Here is a 23,914-nt window from a genome sequence, read left to right as displayed (position 1 = left end):
CGGAAACAATGTGGTCAAGTGACTTTGTCATAAGCTTGGCGGCACACCATGTGTCTGTTCATAAACTTGTAGGAGAAAAGCCACAATAGGGAATATATCAGCATATCACATCCCAGATATAACTTGTTTTTATTGTTAGTTCATTGATTTGCAATATTACATTCCTGGGGTGCTGGGTTCAAATTAAACCAAGGACAGTATCAGCTTGTTCTTCCATGTCTGCCATGCGCCAAAGAGACACTGATAATGAACTTAGCTTATCAGTGATTACAATTCCTGTAAAGTGCTGCGGAACATACAAAAATAATAATTAGAAGTGACTGCAGAGGAGCTGTTGACAGGAAAAAATATTTTATGTTTATTTATTTTACTCATTGATATAGCGCCATTAGTTCCACAGCACTTTACAGACATCATCATCACTGTCCCCGATGGGGCTCACAATCTCAATTCTCTATCAGTATGTCTTTGGAATGTGGGAGGAAACCCACGCAAGGACGTGGAGAACATACAAACTCCTTGCAGATGTTGTCCTTGGTGGGATTTGAACCCAGGACCCCAGCGCTGCAAGGCTCCAGTGCTAACCACTGAGCCACCGTGCCACCCATATAAAGATAATTTTTTAAGATTATTGTGAAATTACTTAACTTTTCATCATATCACATTGGAGCAATAAAAAAAGGTAAGAAGTTGGACAAAATGTAAGTAATCACTTTAAATCTACAGTAACCCTGGCCCTGGGAGGGCTGAGCTAGTGTGGGATAGAGCAATGTCATCACGATCACAATATTTTCTCTGCTCTCCACTGCTAGTGAATAAGCATGGGCCGACGCTGGCAGAGCAAAGCAAGGAGGAGCCGAGGACTGCAAGTGCACTGATACACCCACCAGTGCACTTGCAAACCTTATTTGCTTATCAACAAAATCCAAAAATTTGGAGCAAAGAATGACACCATAATAGATATCTTTTATAATGCTTTACACTGCTCAATCCAAATAGCAAGAGATTTAAAATGCTTGTATCCATTTTTTTCAGTGAACCCAGAGGTCGTCGAACTTTTGGCCATAAACTATCCATTCTGATAATGAATTTAAACATTATCCTTTAAATGTATTACATTCAGTAGAACGGGAAGCCTGAGCCCCTACAATAATTACTAATCATAGGGAGAGCCCAGAATTGATCACATGTAATGTTACACATCGGAGACTGGAAGACACTGTCTGGCGATCCAGCCTACAGCTCTCCAATAGCAGGACTATCATCATCCCCACTAATATCACAGAAAGTAATAATAGAAGAACATAAAACACAATCCACATGTTTGATTTGATGTGCTGGCAATATTTCCCAAAGCTGTTTTAGCATCTGAATACCATATCCCACATGAAAAGGTTTGTTTGGGGCATTTCTGTGAAAAGCATGGTCAATTAGCATACAAATGCTGGTGATGAACACATCATAAATACTTTTCCTATTGCAAAGGATCATTTTTCTACCTAGGAGAAATGCTTCAAAGAAAGAGTAAAAAAAAAAAAATCACATGCTGTTCTCATTGCTAAACAATGGCCATAAATGAGTAAATTGGATGATAGAAAAGCAGCCAAAGTTTGATAATGATTTTACAGTAGGCATTTCTTTGCAACTGTGGCCCTCATTTTTTTCACTCCTGATGAGAGGAAATGCAGCCATATTGGTAACTCAGGAATTGAGAAGTAGAATAATTGCTCTAGTATAGACAGTTTGAGGCGTAGCAGGCAAACAAGGAGCCGTTAAACAGATTTCACATATTATTAAATAGACCTGACAAAGCTGGAGCATTTACTGTGAGATCCATATCAGAATGGCTGTTTAATTCTTCATCAAAGTTTAACACAATCTCTGTCCACCCATCCAGACAGCTCCTCAGTGACCCTCCTCCCTGCAGATACTGCTGAGATCTCACACTGCTCGGTACAAGCTGCAATCAAGCTCGGTAGATTGAGACTGAAAACACTTCATAAAGAGTTATTTATCCAAGCACTTCAGTATCAAAGATGCCAATGGTTCAGTTATTGTGCAGAGGTGTAGCAGGTGTAGAAAAAAATAGTAGAAGTGCAATGACAGCCTTTTTTTCCCTCCTGTGTCTTAATCAATAAATCGCTCGATCCAAAAGGGAGAAACTGAGCGTAATTGCACCATTGCTTTATGGTATCTTTGAATAATGGAGGGTGCAGTGAATTACTGTTTAACTTGATTATGGGTATCAGATCCTCTTCTACCAGCGCCTCCATGCTTTACTGGCTGCATGCTAATTTCCTCTACTTACTAAATACACTTGAACTCATGAGCTATTTCATTTTATAGCTCAAAAATGCTCATCTTAATATCAGAATTATTCAGGCATTCTGACATGGATTTTCAAAGCAAGTATACTAGCCTCATCAGGTCTAACAGATCTTTTAATGATGCATGCAGTTGGTATTGTGAAATTTGGTGACAGATCCGATCTTCTGGAGCTGTGCTGCAGTGCCACGTACACCGTGTTTCTCTAATCCTGGCCAGTCCCTTAAACTTGTCCTAATCAGACAAGCAGTGATGCATCAGGATAGTTTATCAGTGATACAGAAACATGTGGATTAATATCCAAAACTCTGGGAAAGTGGAAGCTAAAAGCCTGCTCGGAAAAGGAAATTATTTTATTATTTTTTAATTACTTTCTGCCTTTTCCACAGATTAGAAAATTAAATAAAAAATTAATTGTAGGGTCACCAAAATGAATAATTTGAATTTACTTTATATCTTTCTGCACATTTGTCAGTTGTTCTGTGACAAAGGAATTTTAATGACTATTCTGCATCATAATTACATCTGTGCTTTTCCCTGAAATCTATCAGTGTTGACAATGGAAAGGTTAAATGCTGAATGTGCAGTCTTGCCTTTGATATATTGTCTATCCAGCCGCCTCTCTTTACTGAGCTGTTGTTTTACTCCCTCCCTTTCCTGACCTGTCCCTTCCATTCATTACTAACCCTCATTTTATATATGAATAGATTTAGAAGATCTGATATTTTTTGTGGAGTGAGGGTGTGAGGATGCTCATAGACTCCCCTTTACATACAAGACAAAATGGGAGATAGTGATGAGGTTGAGGTCACACGGTATAGTACTGAAAGTTTTAAAGAGGAAATATTGCTGTCTTTATACAACGCCAACTACCACATGTAGAAAATTTATATACCGAATCGATAATTTCCACCTGATGTCAAAGGTATGATACAACAGAAGTCTAAATCTTCCATTTAAAATTAGCATTTTTTTGTCATCTTTTTGCCTTTACAGCAATTTACTGCAGCAGCCTAATGGAAAAAAAAAGTGGTCACTGTGGGGGGTCAGCATTGGGGCATCATATGGTGTGTGGGAGAACTATTGAAGCATCATACCATGGGGGAACTGTGTAGGAATCAATCTTTGGGTTGGATCTCATATTGTGCGTGGGAGAAAGGTGGGGGAAACATACTGTTTTGGGGACAGTGTGGGGACATCATACTGCGTTGGAGGCACTTTGAGGGCATTTATACTATGACTAGATGTGTGCCCGATGTTATCGCATCGGGAGGGCAGCAACATCACGATGGGGGCAGCTTTGTGGCGCTGGCGGTGGCGGCTCACCCACTTCCGTGCAGTCACAACTGGCAGGAAAGACGGTGTTTTGCGGCTAGTGCTGGAGATGGTGTGCGGCGCCACCAGAGGGTGGCCGCACCCAATCTCCAGCACAGGCCTCAAGCTGCGGTCTTTCCTGCCAGCTGTGACTGCACGGAGGTGGGTTGGCAGGCAGGCAGCGGCGGGATCCGGCGCGTGTAGTCAGGCAGTGGGTGCTGGCAGGGGTCCGGCGGCGGCATCCCTCTCATTACTCCCCCCTCATTACATCCTCTCATTACACCCCTCTCACAGCCGGCAGGAAAGACGGTGTTTTGCGGCCTGTGCTGGAGATGGTGTGTGGCGCCACCAGAGGGTGACCACACCCAATCTCCAGCACAGGCCCCAAGCCATGGTCTTTCCTGCTTGCTGTGACTGCATGGAGGTGGGTGGGCAGGCAGCAGTGGGATCCGGCACGTGTAGTCAGGCGATGGGTCCTGGCGGGAGTCCGGCGGCGGCATCCCTCTCATTACTCCCCCCTCATTACACCCTCTCATTACATCCCCTCATTATACCCCCTTCATTACACCTCTCTCGTTATATCCCCTCATTACACCCCTTTCACAGCCTTGTGATCGCTGTGGCGGCCTGGATCTGAGCGGCAGCTGGGATGTGAGCGGCAGCTGGGATCCAAGCAGCGGCTGGGATCCCAGCGGCGGTCGGGATAGCAGCGGCGTTCGAGATCGCAGTGGCAGCCTGGATCCGAGCATCAGTTGGGATCCCAGCGGCGGTTGGGATCGCAGCCGTGGCCTGGATCCAAGCAGTGGCCTGGATCCAAGCGGCAGCTGGGATCCCAGTGGCATTCGGGATCACAGCGGCGTTCAGGATCGCAGCGGCAGCCTGGATCTGAGTGGCGGTCGGGATAGCAGCAGCGTTCGGGATCGCAGCTGCGTCCTGGATCCGAGCAGCATCACTTGGGTGTTCCAAAATGATGGTCGGTGTACTTTCGGTATGGTGCAGTGGATTGTGGGATTCGGGGACATCCAGACGGAAGTGGATGACAGACAATTTAAGGCAATCTAATATAAAAAGCTCAATGTGTGTATGTATGTATGTGTGTGTGTGTATGTCACCGTCGCAGCTACAGCCACAAAATTAGGCACAGTCACACGTCTGGACCCCGAGAGCATCCTAAGCTATGTTGTGAGGTGAAATTTTAACCCCGCGCGTTCCAATTCACCAAACAATTTTGCCCCTATCTACATAATGGGGAAAAAGTGTGTGCGTATCAAGCCCCGCCCCTCATTATGATGTCATAATGGTTGCCATGGCGACGCTAATTCATCATAGGTTGCAAGCCCTGCCGCTCATTATGATGTCATAATGGTTGACTATGGGATGGAGGATGTGTGATGGGTATATGGGCACTGGACTATGTGATGGAGGATATGTATGACGGGTATATGGGCACGGGACTATGGGATGGCGGATATGTATGATGGGTATATGGGCTTAGAACTATGAGATGGAGGATGTGTGATGGGTATATGGGCACTCTACTATGGGATGGAGGATATGTATGATGGGTATATGGGCACTTGACTATGAGATGGAGGATATGTATGATGGGTATATGGGCACGGGACTATGGGATGGAGGATAATTATAATTTGTTATAACTAATCACAGTTAGTTACTATGCCCGGGCAGCGCCGGGCTCTTCAGCTAGTTATATATATAGATGGGGCATTGAGGGAACATAATATTGTGTTGGGGGAAGTAAGGGGACATCATACTGTGATGGAGACATTGTGGGGGCATAATGCTTTCTGTAGGGCACTATGTAGACATCATAATGCATTGAAGGAACTTTTGAGACCTCACATTGTGTTGAGGACATAGTGCGGAGAGCATACTGTGTGTGTAGGGATTATACTGTGGGGGCAAATTGCGGGAGGGAATTCACTGTAGGGGTATCACACTTTGTGTTTGAGGGAATTTTTGGGGGCATCATAATAAATTGGGGCCATGAAAAGGCTATAGTAACTGGTGACAATACTAAGAAGCTTCAGTAGGGGCACTATTTCTGTGGATGTGTAACAATACATGTCCCTCTACTTGTCTTTACAAGTTGGGATGTATGCCCTTCTCAGCTGAATATTTTTACTTTTTTTTTAGGGGCAGGTTGACCTTTGTGTGGGGCCCCATGATTTCTATGTAGCTCCTTCGGGTCAAAAACGTCCAATGTTTGCAAAATGAATGGTTGAAATATAAATGTAGAGTTTATTTCCTATCCAGCGTATATAGATTTACACTCGGTGGCGCAAAGGGATTGATATAAGTGCCACAACTTGATGAATAGTTTTTCAAAAAGGCTGCAGAGGGAATGCAGAAGTGTACACTTTACAGTAACATAGATGATTGAAAGGCCTTTGGCTAATATAGAAAATAAGATTGAAAGATTACTGGCTGATGGAGGAAAACGTGATTGAAAGATTTCTGGCCACAAAAGTCCAGTTTCTAGTCAAAAGAAGCAGAAACTACATGACATACTAAATATAAGATTTCAAGATGTATTCAGAACATAACATTTCATTGTAACACTGCTGCATGAAACAACAGAAGCAAAGATATAGGACCTCCCAGTCCTTCACACCTCTGCCACCCCTCTCCTCCAATATCCAAGGCTTTAGTCTCCTAGATCTTTATTGAACCTAAAATTTGTACTTTGAAAAAAAATGCAACATGACATTCTGGCTGGGTCTTTTGTAAGCAGTACCTATGTTGTGCAAAAACCTATATTGTATATATTTTACTTTAGACAGATGGGTGATCTTGTTAACCCCTTCATGACCGGAGGTATTTTCGTTTTTTGCGTGTTCGTTTTTCGCTCCCCTTCTTCTCTGAGCCATAGTTTTTTTATTTTCCAGTCAATATGGCCGTGTGAGGGCTTGTTTTTTGCAGGATGAGTTGTACTTTTGAACGATACCATTGGTTTTACCATGGCATGTACTAGAAAATGGGAAAAAAATTTCAAGTGCGGTGAAATTGCAAAAAAAGTGCAATCCCACACTTGTTTTTTTGTTTGGCTTTTTTACTAAGTTCACTAAATGCTAGAGATGGGCAGACACTTAATTGTTCAGGTCCGGCGGGTTCAGCCAACAGTGAAAAAAGTTTGGGTGCCAGAACAGTACCCTCACCCGAACCCCATTCACTTGAATGGGGGGCCCGAACATCCAGCGTTTGCTACACTGTAATGTGCATGAAAGCGAGGCAAACACTGCTTCTGATCGGCGGTGAAATCATCCCCGCTGGTCAGAGAGCCGTGGTTCTCACGCTGTTAAAAGACACCGGGAGCACTCAGCTGTGATCAGAGGTCTAAAGCTTACCTCCGGTAACTGGTGTCAGCTGATGGGATTACTGATCACATCATCCGACACCTGCTACTGATAACTACAGTGAGAACCTGGGGACCACTCTATTCTTCATAACTAGCCTTGCTGAAGCTGAGAGCTGAGGGTTGCAGCTCCAGCTGTGAGTTTTGTCAGGCTGGTTAGCAAAAATACTGGGGAACCCACGTTGTTTTTATTTAAATTATTTATTTACAGCGCAGGAGCAGCTGATGAATACTCCCATCCACTGCTCCTGCTCTCATTGTAATTAGCGGTAGCAGGTGTTTGATGATGGGATCAGTAGTCCCATCCACTGACACCAATGACTGAAGGTCACCTCTCCTCTGATCACAGCTGAGCGCTCCTGCTGTCTTTTGACAGTATGGGAACCATGGCTCTCTGACCGGTGGGGATGATTTCCCCGCTGATCAGAAGCGGTGTTTGCCACGCTGTCATGCACATGACAGCGCAACAAACACCTGGTGTTCAGGCAGCCAAACCCGAAGAGTAACACGGACTTTCTGGTGAAGTCTGTGTTCAGTCTCCGTGCCCGAACAATAGGTGTTCAGTACGGACGCCAAAATTTACTGTTCGAGGTCACCCATCTTTACTAAATGCTAAAAATGACCTGCCATTATGATCCTCCAGGTCATTATTGAGTTCATAGACACCAGACATGTCTAGGTTCAGTTTTATCTAAGTGTTGAAAAAAAATTCCAAACTTTGCAAAAATAAAAAAAAATTGCGCCACTTTCCGATACCCGCAGGGTCTCCATTTGTCGTGATCTTGGGTTGGGTGAAGGCTTATTTTTTGTGCGCAGAGCTTACGTTTTTAATGATACCATTTTGGTGCAGATCTGATCTTTTGATCGCCCATTATTGCATTTTAATGCAATGTCACAGCGATCAAAAAAAGTAATTCTGGTGTTTTGACTTTTTTCTCGCTACGCCGTTTAGCAATCAGGTTAATCCTTTTTTCATTGATAGATCCGTCAATTTTGAATGCAGCGATACCAAATATGTGTATGTTTGAATTTTTTTAATTGTTTTAATTTGAATGGGGCAAAAGGGGGGTGATTTGAACTTTTATTTATTTATTTATTTTTACATTTTTAAAAGCTTTTTTAACTTTTGGCATGCTTCAATAGTGTCCATGGGAGACTAGAAGCTGTCATAACCCGATTGGCTCTGCCACATATAGGCGATGATCAGATTGCCTCCGTGTAGTAGAATTACTCACTTGATATGAGTGCCGACCACCGGGTGGCGCACACACCAAGCCAGCAGTGACAACTATAGAGGTCTCCAGGAGACCTCTGGTTGTCATGCCAACCCACGGGTGAACCGCGATCATGAGACAGGGTCACTGGTGGGCGAGTTTCCAGCCCGATAGTCAGAACCACGAGTTAAATGCCGCTGTCAGCATTTGACAGAGGCATTTAGCAAGTTAATAACCGCAGGTGGATTGCCATTCCACCCACGGCTGTTGCAGGCACATGTCAGCTGTTCAAAACAGCTGACATGTCCTGGGAAAGATGTGAGCTCACCGGCGGAGCCCACATCAAAGGGAAGGAGTCCGACATCGCCATAAATTTACGCCTATAGTCGGAAAGGGGTTAATATTGTAACTAGAGATGGGCGAACCCGAACAGTAAAATTCGGCATCTGTACCAAACACCTACTGTTTGGTCACGGACACCGAACACGGAATTCACCAGGAAATCTTTGTTACTGTTCGGGTTAGTTCTCCCGAACACTGGGTGCTTGTCGCACTGCTTCTGATCGGCAGTAAAACCATTACCACCGGGCAGACAGCTGTGGTTCCCTTGCTGTCAAATGACAGCCTGAGCCTGCAGCTATGAGCAGAGCTAAAAAGTTTACCTCCAGTCACTGGTGTCAGCTGATGGGACTACTGTTCCCATCAGCCGATGGATGCTGCTGCTAATTACAGTGAGACAGGCGGCGGATGATGGGAGTATTCCTCAGCCGGCACCTGCGCTATAAATACATAATTTCTATAAAAAATTGGTGTGGGTTCCCCTGTATTTTTGATGACCAGCCAGGCAAAACTGACAGCTGGGGGTTGTAACCATCAGGTGTCAGCAAGGCTGGCTATCAAGAATAGAGGGGTCTCCAAGCTGTTTTTTTAATTATTTTACTAAATAGTTTGAAAAAACGGCATAGGGTCCCCCCCCATTTTGTTACCGCAGTTTACCGGGGGAATTTAACTGCGGTGAACTCGCCTCTGCACCGTGAGTCTTTTTCTCACTGTGATAGTGGTGATATCACTGGGTTCGGGTCCGGGTACTGTTCTGGTGCCCAAACCCGAACTTTTTTTTAACTGTTCGGCTGAACCTGCCAGACTCAAATATCCAGGTGTCCGCTCATCTGTAATTGCAACAGTGCTCCTGACTTGGGAGCGATATGAGGAATCACAGGAATCATTTCTATTTAAAAGTCCGGATGGTTTATTGAAATTCTCATAAACCATATCATAGGAATACTCAAATACAGCCCTTGTTTGGCTCAAAGTACAACATAAAGCATGAAGTTCATACAATAGTGGTGGTTAGCCCGCTTCTTTGTCGTTTAGCAAAGGTACTCAATCCAGGAGATCGGTACACCACGCATGTGTGAGAAAAACACCCAAAGTTGGAAATATGTGAGCAGACTTTCAGCTCCTCATAGTCAACCTGTCATGGCCGATTAAGCCCTTTTAGTCTTATATGCACTAAAGCATTAAGCCCCTGTTACACATAGCGATATCACTAGCAATATCGCTGTAACGTTACCGATTTTGTGACGTAGCAGCGATATTGCTAGCGATATCGCTATGTCTGATACTTACCTCCGACCGGCTCCCCCGCTGGCTATCGCTGGTCGCGCAAGAAGGTCCTGGATCATTTCTCGTCAGGCGCTTCCTGCTGGACTTCCTGTGGTGCCGACGAGCGATGCGTGGACGCGGGCGGGAGGACGTCAGGATCGCTGCGTCTGCTATGTCGCTGGTGAGATCTGCCTGTGTGGCAGCTCACTAGCGACCACTTAGCGATGCACCAGCGATCCATATCATTGTCGTGATCGCTGGTGCATCGCTTAGTGTAACGGTACCCTTACTCTAGGTTTATCTCCCATCCACTCACCTTACAATATGCTAAAAGGAACTTTTTATCTGATTCATGTTGCCCAAACAACGAGTATCATGAATCAGAGTACGGCTGCATTCCTATGGACACACATAGGAAGGAACAGACCTGTAAGTCAAATGGAGCAGGGAAAAGATAAGCCCCAAGGGACGTGCCTCGGACTAGTCATCCAAGATGCATGGTTTGCGACCAGCATTTCTAAGTATGTTTCAGAGTGAAACATACACAACTGCTATAAACAGTCGGGCTCTTATTCATGCTGCGTTTAATCTGCCCTTTAAAGAGAAGTTTATGGGAAAAAAATCTGTCTATTTTAACATTCATTGACATAAAGTCTTACTCAATTATTCACCACATGTCTGTTCACAGTCACTCAGGAGAACCACCCCTTGGCCTCCTAAGCCCAAAATCAGATCAGCCTTAGATCAATAAATGTCAAGCTAAATAGAATCTTTTCCCACAAAACTATTTATTAATCTACTCTGCTCTTCCTTCTGTGTTCAATACTATATGCAGCTCCGACTGCATTTTCAACATTTAAAATTGACTTTAAGGTGATCAAACAGATTACAACAATTCAGAAAATATGGCATATTAAAAAATGTTCTCATATCTTACAGCTTAATCATTCACTTTCATTAGAATGATGACTTACATTGAGATGAGGAGCAGCAGGAGGAAGCCCCAAGGTGATGTTGGGTAATGAAGGAGATGTGTATAGGCTTAGCAGATTCATTGACTTTTCATGATGTAGAATAAGTTGGTGCGAGCTCAAATGCTATAACAGAAATGATATTATCACATTAATATCAGAAAACATACCAAAGTGAATCATAAAAAAAGTTTGAAGGTTGAAAATAACGTCTCTATTTGGCTTTAAACATACCAGCGATTCCCAAAATGACTTTTGCAAACCTATCTCATGCACTGTTTTGAGTGAAATAGATGTGAGTCATATCACATTGGATTTTTGGACACAAAACAAGGGATGGTCTACAGAAAACATAAGGTGTTTGTACAGCTCTATCTTACCATAAGTTAAAAAAAGACAGGACAAATAATTGTCAATTAATTACAATTCATTCCACTATGTTCCCTACTGCTACTCTACATTAGTTATACTGCTTCTTCTAAATACTTGTCAAAGACTGAAGCTTGAAGCAAGTTATAAATTACCATACTTTATATATGGTGGCATATTTCACTATGACCCCCCACAAATGAGTGGTAACATTAATAACAATAGGAAAATGTTGTGCAAATCTTTTCTTCAAGACTTCACTCAACCCAGAAGCATTGTCTGTCATCAACTACAAATGGCTACCTGGAAAAAAAAAGTCCAGTGAAGTCTTTGCAAAAGTAAGTGGCACAACTATATCCTAGTGTGACTTCACTGTACCGAAAAGCAGTTAAGTTGCTTGGATTCTTGCTGATTAGACATTAGTGGCGCATCACACCAAGGACAACATCTGCAAGGAGTTTGTATGTTCTCCCCGTGTTTGCGTGGGTTTCCTGCGGTTCTCCGATTTTCTCCCACACTCTAAAGACATACTGATAGGAATTCTAGATTGTGAGCCCCAATGGGGACGGTGATGATGATGTCTTTCAAAGGAATCTATCAGTAGGATAAACCCTTGCCAAATTTCAAGTAAACACATTTATTTCTGCGACGTGAAAGCAATCTTTGCACCATTCAAATGCTTAAATATATTGGAATAAATAAGTACACCCAGAATAAAACACATACCACCCTGGGGTTTTACTGCAGAAATGCAGCACTATGGCCACTGTGGTTGTAACTTATCTTAGAGCTCCTGGAAATCAATTTAGTTCTGCCATGTAACATACTTCCGTATTGCTTCCACATGTGGTGTCACAGTCTTCCTTGAATTACACTCCCTCTTTAGCCTCTTCTACATTATTCCATAATAAGACCCACATAGGCTCCATTAGAATTAGGCGCTATGGCATAATATTATCCCCAAGGGAGTCACATCAATGAAAAAGAACACCCTGTGTAACAGTATGACAACAGTGACTGCTTTCTTCCCAAACAGAAAGCATATGGGTCTGCGATAATAGACCACCTCCAAGAAGGACCCAGCACTCATAGGATTCACTAAGTAAATATAATAACTTGTCAAGCATGTAGAGGTTGGAAGGGCTGCTGGTTTTGTAATGGATAAATCTGGGATATCAATTAACTACAGAAAATAAATTTTGTTAAGGCGTAGTTGTCAGTGAAGAGCCGAGCAACACCACAATACAGGATGTTACTTAAAAATGTAACCTTCCAGGACTAGTGTTGTTTTCTGATGCAGCCCTTGGCTGGTCTCGGGCAGTAATGGGCCAGATGAGATGGGACACGTAAATTTCCCTTTGACATTTGTGTGCACCGAGGGTGGAATGATCAACAAGAAAAGGTTGCACAGTAGTAAAAGGTGTTAAATTACTGTATTTATAGTAAATCAAGGATCCAGTCATTCATTGTTCCATGTCACTAAACAACCTCCCCGCCAAGATGGATGGGAGCCGTTAACCTTTTTATTGGTCTTAGGTGGCACACTGTTATACCTACAACGTAAAATGAAAAAAGAAAATCTTGATGACTCCTAAAGGGGGCATTATTTTTATGTATGGTCATAAGGGAAAATACCTTGTTTGTCTATTTTGCTTATCACATACCTGGCGTTAAAAGGGTTAGGCTGGTTTCACATTTGCGTTTTTTAGCGCTGGAAAAAAACGCTAACCTGCGCATGCGTTTTTTCCCCTATATTTAACATGGGTGCGCATACCTGCGCGCTTGTAAGCGCATGTATGCGATTTTCATGCGCTGCGTTTTTTTGGGGTGTGCGATTGGATTTTCCAGACGCATCATGTTGCATTTTTTGGCCCTGCAAAAAAGCGCATGCGCACATATGCGCACGTTTTGCGCTAAAAATGGCCATTATAGCCTATGGATGCGCATATGTGCGCACTGGCATGCTCATGTAAGCGTTTTTTTGCATATGCGTTTTTTTTTTTTAACCATGGAATTTAGGGGTTTGAGTTAGAGTTAGGGTTAGTTAAGGGGGTTTAGGGTTAGGGTTAGGGTCAGGGTCAGGGTTAGGGTTGGGTTTTGGGTCAGGGTTAGGGTTTAGTATGGTTTGGTTAAGGGTTAGGGTCAGGGTTAGGGTCAGGATTAGGGTTAAGTATGGTTTTGTTAAGGGTTAGGGTCAGGGTTAGGGTTAGGGTTAGGGTCAGGGTTAGGGTTAGGGTCAGGGTTAGGGTTAGGGTTAGGGTTAGGGTTAGGGTCAGGGTCAGGGTTAGGGTTAAGTATGGTTTTGTTAAGGGTTAGGGTCAGGGTTAGGGTTAGGGTTAGGGTCAGGGTTAGGGTTAGGGTTAGGGTCAGGGTTAGGGTTAGGGTCAGGGTTAGGGTTAGGGTTAGGGTTAGTTAGGGTTTAGGGTTTGGGTTAGGGTTAAGTATGATTTGGTTAAGGGTTAGGGTCAGGGTTAGGGTTAGGGTCAGGGTTAGGGTTAGGGTCAGGGTTAGGGTTAGTAAAGTCATGGTTTGGGTAGTGTGAGGGGCCACCTAAAAATGTTGGAAAAAAAACGCAAACGCGGTAAAAACGCGCTAAAAACGCATACAAACGCATAAAAACGCTGCGTTTTTTTCATGCATGCTCATAAAAATGCTTGAAAAAAACGCAGCAGTTGTATGCTTATGTATGCGTTTTTTCAATGCGTTTTTTTGCGGGAAAAACGCGCTGCAAAAAAAAGCAAGTGTGAAACTAGCCTTACAGAATGGTTTAGAGGGATCGATTTACATCAGGACATTGGTTAAAAGCACTTGGAAAATGAAAATGGCTACATTTAACACTTGAAATAAAAATATAGCTAATTTGAAGAATATTGTTTACTACATGCATTATTGAAGATCTGCACTTAGTGTGTTCAGCTTTGCACACTATTTTGTAATAATTTTCATGAAAACAGAAAACTGATTGGAAAATCCTTTAAAAACCCATTAATTCAAATGTAACATATGGTTACCATGATTATGGTAATTCACATTACCGGCAAAAATGAAAAGATAAAAGATTAACGTTATCCCTAAAATGGAAATTCAAGTGTGACTGCAATCAATCCCAAAAACTTTCCCTTTCTCTATATCAAACTGTAAAGCCACATTCAGACGTCCGTTATTCATACACATGTTCTAGCCGTTGATTTCCACAGATACAACACATACCCATAATAGTTTGGGGGGCTGCTCACATGTCTGTGTTTTTCTGCAGACGGTATGTCCATGCCAAAATCATGTCTGTTCATGTCTGTTCTTTACCATTATATCGGATGGAAATTACCAAGTCTATAGGTCAGTGAAAATCATTGATGAAACACTGATGGTAAAAGTTGACACACTGACCAAACACTGATGAAACACGGATCCAATACACTGATGACACCCAGACCATTTTTTTGCATACGTGAAACAACACGGACATCTGAATGAGGCCTAAGAGGTCGAGAAATCTGAGATATGGAGTGTTATTGTTTGGTGAGTAAAAATAGCAATGGACAAAGTGATCAGAAATTTGGTAATTCCCAGGCTTTACGTGGCTTCTTTGCATCTATGTTTTACATTTTATAGTCTGGAAATTTAGATTTCACTATGGATTATAGTGTAACTTGTCCACCTGTTTGAGAAGACCACTTCTTTATCTAGACCAGATTTCCTGCTACAGATTATTAGTTATACCTTCTATAATGCCTACTGGCCAATGTCTTTGAGAAGAGTGCAATATAATTGGAGATGAGTGAATCTGAAGAAATTCATTTAGCTAGCTTCACTTGAATTCAGCCAGGAAATTTTGATTCAGATCACATTTATTCAATGTAAATGCAATTGCTGGTAAAAGCTATTCATCGTGCTATGAGGTCTCTCCATATCCCAAAACATAATATATGGAGGGGTGAAAATATAAAATATTAGACCCAACTCTCACCTGTGATAGGGCCCGGCTTTATTTGTCGGGTACTCCTGACTGGCCACCAAGTTGTTGTTAGGGTTAATTTTTCTACCACCTTCCTCTTCCCCGGAGGGCGCAAAGGAATGGGTTAAATTTCAGCTGGGATCTTAACGGTGTGGTTATGTGCCATTGGAGGAGAGCGGGGTTGCTATGGATATGGATCCTCCCCTTGATAGGGGTATTTAATGGTGAGCGCTGTTTGATCCCACCCTCTTTGACAAGGTGTTGAGAGCGGAGCCAGCGTGTGCAGGAAGATGAAGGAGCTGGAAGCTGCGGTAAGTGAAAGGATTAGCAGGGAGGGGGCAGGCTGGTTGAATGCTCTATTGCAGAGTCCCCCGCTTTGCAGGGGGGAGCGGCAGGTGTGGGGGGAGCGGAGGACTGGCCGAAGCCCTCGCCTTCCTGAACGCTGGAGTTCTAGGGCTCTGAAGAGGGGCCGGGTGCGAGGTGGTTCGCGTGCGTGCAGGGCGGCCGTGTTTGTGAAGGGAGGGGGAGGGAGATCGCTGAGGAAGCTGGAGCAGTAAGAGCTGCAGCTCCCCTCAGACAGGTAATTGCAAAAAAGGGCGGGAAGGAGCACAGGAGGGGAGGGGCTGCGCCTAGACTCTCCTCGCTGAGGAGAATTCAGGGTAGAGATAGGAATAGAGCTGCTGCTGTTCAGGGAGAAAAAGAGTGTGCACCATCAGCGCAAGCCACAGTACAGGAGGCGATATTAGAAGTAACGGGGATGGGGGGAGGACATAGTGTCAGGTCCTCAGTGAGTGAGGAGAATTTAAATAGGAGGGTGGAAAAGGAGCGGCAGGGTGAGGAGCAGCAGCAAGGGGAAAGACAAGTGTTAAGGGATGAGACTGAAAAAAGTAGTCAGGCAGTGAGTAGCCAGCAATTGGTTACTACGCCTCAGGTAATGGATACAATGATATCGCAGCCTGGAGTTTGGCAACTGCCTATTAGTAGGCAGTTGAATTTGTTTCCACATGTGTCTATTGCGTCACAAGCGTTTAATGTACCACCTGCAATATGGTCACCGCCAGTGTTAGCAGGCCCCAACATTACATGACAGGTAGTTGGGGAGGGGGTGCCCCCGTCTCAAAATCAGTTGCTTTTTCCATCAATGGATGTTTTGGCTAATTCATCTTCTGTGGTTAATTCATGGTCGCAATCTCAGCAGCCATGCGCTCCAGCCCCCTCATGTGCAGACCGCGGAGGTCCTTCAGTTTCGCTGAGGCATAGCAGCGTTTCAAGTAAAAGATGTATTAGGGAGCTGTCTTCGTCATCTGATTTGAGTGGTAGATCGAGCAGACGACATAGTCGTCATGGACATAGAAGAAATAGGAGATTTGTGTCCAGAGGTAGTCGTCTCTCTAGGTCTGAGCGTTATCAGTCATCATCGTCATCTGGATCTCAAGGCCGTAGCAGATCATCTTCTAGAAAATCAGCTCATAGGCAGATACAGCAGCAGAAAGTGAGCGGCGAGGAAGCGGTGGAGTTCACGGAGAAAAATGCGGCAGCTGAAGCATCAAGTGGTGAGTTTAACTAAGCGGGAGCTTGGGGGAGTCTAGATAATAGATTGGTGACTATGGATAACTTGAGAAGGATATTGGGTGGAGAAAAATTGTTAGTTATTCCAAAATTGTTGGCTTCGGCAAAAGGGTCCAATGTTCCTCCACCGGCGAGAACTGATGTGCATAGGGATGCTTTTTATTGCGGGGTAGCCCCCTTGGGTTCTCATTTAGAACCAGAGGTTATGGAAAAAATTTGGGTGAATGATTATGTGGACATTTGGTCGCTGGTGTCTGTGGATCAGAGCACTATTGACAGGGAGAGGCATCAGAATGACAGGCCTTTTGATCGGCGGCCCAAGGTTGCGAAAATTATTAATAATTGGCTTCAAGCCTTTTTTGTTCTAGGTTGTGTTATGGGGAAGAAGCATCCTGAGCGTTGCTCAGAATTGTTTTTATACATGGACACCATTTATAATTCATACAAGACTCATGCAGGGGTGGCATGGTGGAGATATGATGAGGATTTTCGGTGACGTTTAGCCATTAATCCTGGTTTGGGTTGGGGGGTAAAAGCCACGGATTCTTGGTTACGTCTCATGATGTCGCAGAGGATTAACCCCCCTTTCATTCGGGGGCCCCGGGTCAACAACCTGGCTTGGGGCCAATGCCAGTACGGAGGCCAGGAACTTGCTGGTTATTCAATGAAGGTCACTGCAGGTTCTATGGGCTATGCAAGTATAAACATGAGTGTTCATCATGCGGGGGTTCTCACGCAGCCACAAAGTGTTTGCGCAGTAGTGCAAAAGGAGGTGGACCTAGAGCTGCAGCACAGCAAGAAAATAAGGACTCCAGTGAAAGTCACCGAGATGGAGCCGTGGTTAAGCAGGTATCCTAAAAGAAGGGCAGCAGAGCAGTTGAGAAGTGGTTTCAAGTATGGTTTCTTTATACCTTTTAAGTTTTCAAAAGGTTCGTCGTTCTCGGAGAACTTGAAATCGGCTAAGGAAGCTTCCTTTAGTTTTGCGCAGTAAAATAGAGAAAGAAGTTTCTTTGGGGCGTATGTTAGGCCCTTTTGTCCCCCCCCCCCGTTTTCAAATCTTAGAGTTTCCCCCCTAGGCATTTTTCCAAAAAAGGAACAGGGAGAGTTCAGGCTTATCCATCATTTATCGCACCCAAAAGGGTCGTCTGTTAATGACTGCATCAGCTCGGAATCGGAAGAGTCTTCGGTGGTATATGCGTCCTTTGATCAGGCGTTTTTTCTTGTTCGTCAGGTAGGGCGTGGTGCGCTTTTGGCCAAGTTAGATATTGCGTCTGCTTTCCGACTTCTTCCAGTACATCCGGATTGTCATCACTTATTGGGATGTTTCATGGATGGTGCATATTATTATGATACGTGCCTTCCTATGGGCGGCTCCATTTCTTGTAAGTACTTTGAGTTATTCAGCAGTTTTTTGGAATGGGTGGTCAAATTGGAAACTGGTTCACAAATGGTTACACATTATTTGGATGATTTTTTGTTTGTAGGTTCAGCAGACATAGACAGCTGTGGCATTATCTTGCGTAAGTTTCGGGAACTGATGTCGGTTTTTGGAGTCCCGTTGAATGAGGAGAAAACTGTTGGCCCGGTCACTTGTCTTTCTTTTTTGGGCATTGAAATCGATGAAGTCGGTATGGTTTTTCGTTTACCGCTAGATAAGATATCTAAGATGATAGGGTTAATTGACAGTTTTATTTCGGTAAAAAAAGTCACTTTGGTTCAGATGCAATTATTGCTGGGTTTACTGGCCTTTGCATGTCCTGTCATGCCAATGGGCAGGATTTTTTCCAGGCGTCTGGCTATGGCTACAAGAGGAGTGAAGCAGGCGCATCACAGAATTCGTTTAGGACTTCCGCTACGGAGGATTTAAGTGTATGGAGGAGTTTTTTGTGTAAGTATAATGGAATTACCTTTTTTCAGGATTCAGAGAAATCTTATCAAGAGTTGTCGCTATTCTCAGATGCGTCTGGATCAGTTAGATTCGGGGTGATGTTTCATAACCAGTGGTGTGCAGAAAGATGGCCAGCTAAATGGTTGGAATATGGATGGACAAAAAATTTGACTCTTTTGGAATTGTTTCCATTGGTAGTGGCCGTGGATTTATGGGAAGAGCAATTGCGGAATTCTTGCATCTGTTTTTGGACAGATAATGAAAGCGTGGTTCACGTAGTGAATCATTTGTCTTCATCTTCCATTCCTGTCATAAAGTTGATTCGCTTCCTGGTATTGGAGTGTTTGAAGCAGAATATTTGGTTCCGTGCCAAGCATGTGCCGGGCATAAAAAATAACATAGCTGATTCCTTGTCACGTTTTGATTTTCAGAAATTTCGAGAGCTTGCTCCAGCCGTCAACTCAGAAGGAATGAGGTGTCCAGGTTATATTTGGAGAATCCCGGAAATTCACTAATGCCGTTGGTTCAGGCGTCGGTAAGGTGTGGCACCCCCAGGAGTATGGTCGCCACAGGGGCATTACCTTCCTCCTAGGGAGTGTGATGTCATGCTTGGAAGCAATAAAGGGTCTCTCTGGGAGTTAACCACAACACACAACACAGTTCCATTCAAGGTCAGCAGAGAGAGCTCTGAACCAAAACTGGGGGAGGAGCTGCTCTCTGGGGGCAAGGAAGGGAGAATTGGGAGTTCGGGTGAGGAGGGCAACGTGTGTGGACATGAGGAGAAGAGCTGAGAGATTAAGCAGAGAGTTCAGGCTCATTCCCAGCTATAGCGCATGATCTGGAGCCCGGTCTCCAAGGCTGTACGGACACTGATGGTCCTGCAACAGAAACCGGTGGAATAGGAAGCTGTAAATGCTCTATTCCCACATAAGACTTGGAGGCACAACAGCGACAAGTGAGCCAGAAGAGAAAGGCTACAGCTGTCTGCCATACGAGGGAGTTCTAAAGAGAATAAGCAAGTGGAACTTCAGTGTAACACAGTACTGCAAGTACCTAAAACTAAGCGCTAGGAAGGAGACTACACAACCCATCTGCATAGAGAGATTCCTAAGTTGCTTCCAGGCTAGCCAGCTCCTGTGCCATCTGTAATTTGGACCCTGGACTGCATTTGTCAAGCAAAGTAAAGGTAAAGAAACTGCACCCTGTTGTGTCCTTGCCTTCTTCCTGCAACCCCGTCAGCACTGCTTCATCCCTGTGCCAGGCACTGCACCCTCTTCATCAACACCTATCCTCACTGCTCTGGGATTACCGCCCTACCTGTGGAGGGCCACAACATCACTGCTGCACCACACCATCTGGCCAAGGGGATCTGTCTGCAGCATTCGCTTAACATCTTCATTGCCGAACACCACAGGTGGCATCATGAATCATTCACTCATAAACTTTATTCCATTACTTAATCCCTTTTACATGGGCGCCCAGGGCCACGGACCGGGTCACCGCTGCTGTGACATTCCCCTCTGAGAGACTGGCCCGGTACCGAGTACACCACAGCCCTGGGAGGGCGACCCTAAGGCATGGAAGGAATGGTGGGGATTTGTGGGAGGATTACCTGTGGATTCTTGTAAGTATGCGAGGTTGGAGGTGACTTTTTCCTATGTGCGTTATTTACACGAAAAGGGTTTCTCTTCAGCACTGGCTAGGAACAGATTAGCGGGGTTGGCATTTCAATTTAAATTAAGGGATTGGGAGGATGTTACTAAACATTTTATTCTTAGGCAAGCGTTAAAAGGTTGGGGCAAAGTCAGGGCCATCAAGAATATTCGACGGCATATCTCTTTTTCTCTTCTAGAAAAAATTATAGAAGGTACGAATTCAGTATGCAGCTCAGCTTTTGAGGCAAAATTGTTTTCAGCAGCTTTTAGTATTGCATTTTTTGGAGCCATGCGCATTAGTGAAATAGTTTCAGCTTCGGCGCGGGGTAGCGGGGGTTTGCAGCATAATGATGTAGTTCCGTGTAAGAGAGGTTTTCGTGTTCATATTCGGAGGTCAAAAACCGACACCACAGGCAGTGGGTTAAGGTTTTCTTTAGTTGCCAAACAAGACCCGGTTTGTCCCATTTCGTTGTTAGTCACAGTATGCTGAGATTAGACCTATTTCCTCGGCGTTTTTTGCGCATGCCAATGGTTCTTTTTTAACGAGATTTCAGTTCCTTTCTTTGCTGCGCAGAATTATTTTTAATTTGGGTCTCTCTCCTGAGGAATTTGGCACTCATTCATTTAGGATTGGCGCAGGGACGGAGGCAGCTCGGGCGGGTCTCAGCGACAAAGAAATAATGAGGTTAGGCAGGTGGCATTCTGATTGTTTTTTCCGTTATATCAGGCCGGAGTTATTAACTATATAGTTAATATGAGTGTTGGTTTTTTCTTTCTTTTCTCTTTTAGGTTGTTCAAGACCCAGTGTCTGGATTCTAGGCCATTCATATGTTTTTTGGGCCGAGCAGAGGGCTGAGATGCGCCCTGGTGGGAGGTCATTGGGTCTTTATAATGTGGATGTAAATTGGAGAGGTATTCGTGGTTTGAGGTGGGCACAGGTATTAATTGAAGTGGTACAGATTTCCAGAACAGCTACATCTCCAGTCATACTGGTAGTACATGCCGGGGGAAATGATTTAGAGTCTATTCAACTTTTGGAACTTATTACTTTAATGTGTGCAGATTTGGATAAGTTTCCTGGTTTATTCAATCAGTTGATAGTGGTTTGGTCGGAAATAATTCCACGGTTGGTTTGGCGCTGTGAACGGGATGGGGCAGCGCTAAAAAGGGCACGGAGAGTTATAAATTAACGCATTTTGCATTTTATACACTTAAGAGGAGGCATTATAGTGAGGCATAGAAAACTGGAGATTAGTGTTGGGAGGCTTTTGCATCCAGATGGGGTGCATTTGACGGAGTTGGGTTTGGACATTTTCATTGCAGGTATCCAGGAGGGTATTGAAGAGGCAATTTTTTCTTTGGGTGGGGGTCGTAGCTCTTAGGGGTCGCTACTCCGTGGCGGAAGAAAACAAGGATGGGTAACATGTGCCGGGAGTCCGGTGACATATCCCCACAAGGTTTTACTGGATGATTAACATGATAAGCTGCGACCATAACCATCCAAATGTGGGTGTTAAAGAGTTGGTGATTTTGTCATTCATTACCCGATAATAAAGTGGTGTTTTCTTTTTGACAAATTGGTTTGGCGTTGTTTTCTTTGCGTCGGTGGAAGAAGAGGATGTGAAGGTTACTAATGTATGGACAGTCTGATAGGGCCCGGCTTTATTTGTCGGGTACTCCTGACTGGCCATCAAGTTGATGTTAGGGTTAATTTTTCTACTACCTTCCTCTTCCCCGGAGGGCACAAAGGAATGGGTTATATTTCAGCTGGGATCTTAACGGTGTGGTTATGTGCCATTGGAGGAGAGCGGGGTTACCATGGAGATGGATCCTCCCCTTGATAGGGGTATTTAATGGTGAGCGCTGTTTGATCCCATCCTCTTTGACAAGGTGTCGAGAGCGGCCCACCCTTCCCATCCCTTTTTGTTTATTAATTTTATTATTTTAGTTTGGAAATTGTTGCTTTGAAGAAATAAAAGTCGCAGTGTTGGCGGAAGAAAACAAGGATGGGTAACATGTGACGGGAGTCCGGTGACATATCCCCACAAGGTTTTACTGGATGATTAACATGATAAACTGCGACCATAACCCTCCAAATGTGGGTGTTAAAGAGTTGGTGATTTTGTCATTCATTACCCGATAATAAAGTGGTGTTTTCATTTTGAAAAATTGGTTTGGTGTTGTTTTCTTTGCGTCAGGGGAAGAGGAGGTGGGAAGGTTACTAACGTATGGACACCCTACTAGAACTGTATGTCCCCGCCGGGTCTTCGGCTGGCTCTTTTCTCTCTCCAGCTCTGGTGTTCTCTTCTATCCTCAGTCTTCTTGACACTTAAGGGCCTCCAGTGTTCACTAGACATTGTACCATACTGTAATGATGTCAGGGTGATGCCTATCCACCAGTGTAGGCGCAATTAGAGTAAAGTATAATATAAACACATCACCACTTCTGTAATTTTCACCCACTCCTGGTTTTGGCTTACAAATACTGATGTAAAATACTAACGAAGTACTGAACATTTTATTGTGAAAACAGAAGACTGTCATCGGAGAGAGGAAGCAAGCCAGTGGAGAACAATGTAGGGAGATATGGCACCAAAGCACTCTGAGGCAAGGTGAGTATAATGGGATTTTTTTTCTTTAAAAAATGTATTTTTACCCTTTCTCAGACCTAAACTGAATCAAGCAAAATTCTACTCAATCTAGGATATTATTGTGCGTAGCTGGTAACAGCTTATTTCTTCATCTTCCAGTAAATTTCTTTAGTTCAAAGATACAAACCACAGAAAGAATGTAATATAAAAAAATAGACAAAAGATTTGGATTTTTATGATGCAAGGCAGAATAATTTTTGGCTTCCTGCTGGCAGGAAAAATATGATGAATTTAACCTACTGTAATGGAACATTGAAAATGACACTCAGGGGCTCCATCTCGCTCAAATGTGATGAATGAAGACATTTCTTGATATCAAATGTGACTATTAACGGATGTCCTAGAAGACGGTGAAATCTACAATACAGATCTATTGTGTACCTGGGGCAGTAAGAACTTCATTACTGAACGCTCGTTTCCTAATTGACTAATTGAGTAGTAATGATGTCTTCATTCTTCCACCTCAGTTTGACATCCCTGGTTTCTTATACAAAAGGGTTACAAGATAAAGCCACATGTTAGCTATCAGTGTAACATTATTTCTCTTCTGGCGTCCACAGGGGGCTACTAATCAGTGGACAGGGGTCAAACACCTGCCCTCAGGATCACAGTTCACAAACAATTAGTTTCTTATGAATGGGAAAGCTGGAAGTAGAAGTGTCTGAGGCTCCGGCTCTATGTCCTGCTGGTGAACTAAACTTTCCGCACTATAAGCAATTTTTACTAATTTTTACTGGAAGCAACAATTTTTTTTAGCAACAAAATGACTGCAGTATTATATTTGTTCCAACAGAATAATTTATCTATCCAAGTCTGATTTACTGTAACACTTAAATTCTTTATTGTTTTTTGATTATTTCAATTGTAAAAAATGAAAAATGAGCTAAAATGCATTACACAGTAGATTTTTCTGTTTTAGATTAATCGTTATTATATGATGCATTTTTTTTAATGCAACCTTTAGACCACATTCACACGTTCAGTATTTGATCAGTATTTTACATCAGAATTTATAAGCCAAA

The 23,914-nt window shown here is 43.6% G+C and overlaps 1 protein-coding gene across 1 annotated transcript in view; it reads right to left on the bottom strand.

Annotated features, from left to right (window-relative positions):
- HDAC9 (histone deacetylase 9) overlaps window positions 1-23,914 on the bottom strand; it is an 875,224-nt gene that overhangs the window by 35,559 nt on the left and 815,751 nt on the right. The window contains exon 11 of the mRNA XM_073581439.1: window positions 10,809-10,931. Coding sequence (XP_073437540.1) covers window positions 10,809-10,931 — 123 coding nt within the window. The remainder of the gene's footprint in view (window positions 1-10,808; window positions 10,932-23,914) is intronic.

This window comes from Dendrobates tinctorius, unplaced genomic scaffold (genome assembly GCF_039654945.1).
Source record: "Dendrobates tinctorius isolate UK_male_01 unplaced genomic scaffold, ASM3965494v1 ptg000070l, whole genome shotgun sequence".
NCBI classification, from domain to species: Eukaryota; Metazoa; Chordata; class Amphibia; order Anura; family Dendrobatidae; genus Dendrobates; species Dendrobates tinctorius.
The sequence above is the reverse complement of the archived record's forward strand: the minus strand, read 5'-3'. Positions and strand labels throughout refer to the sequence as shown.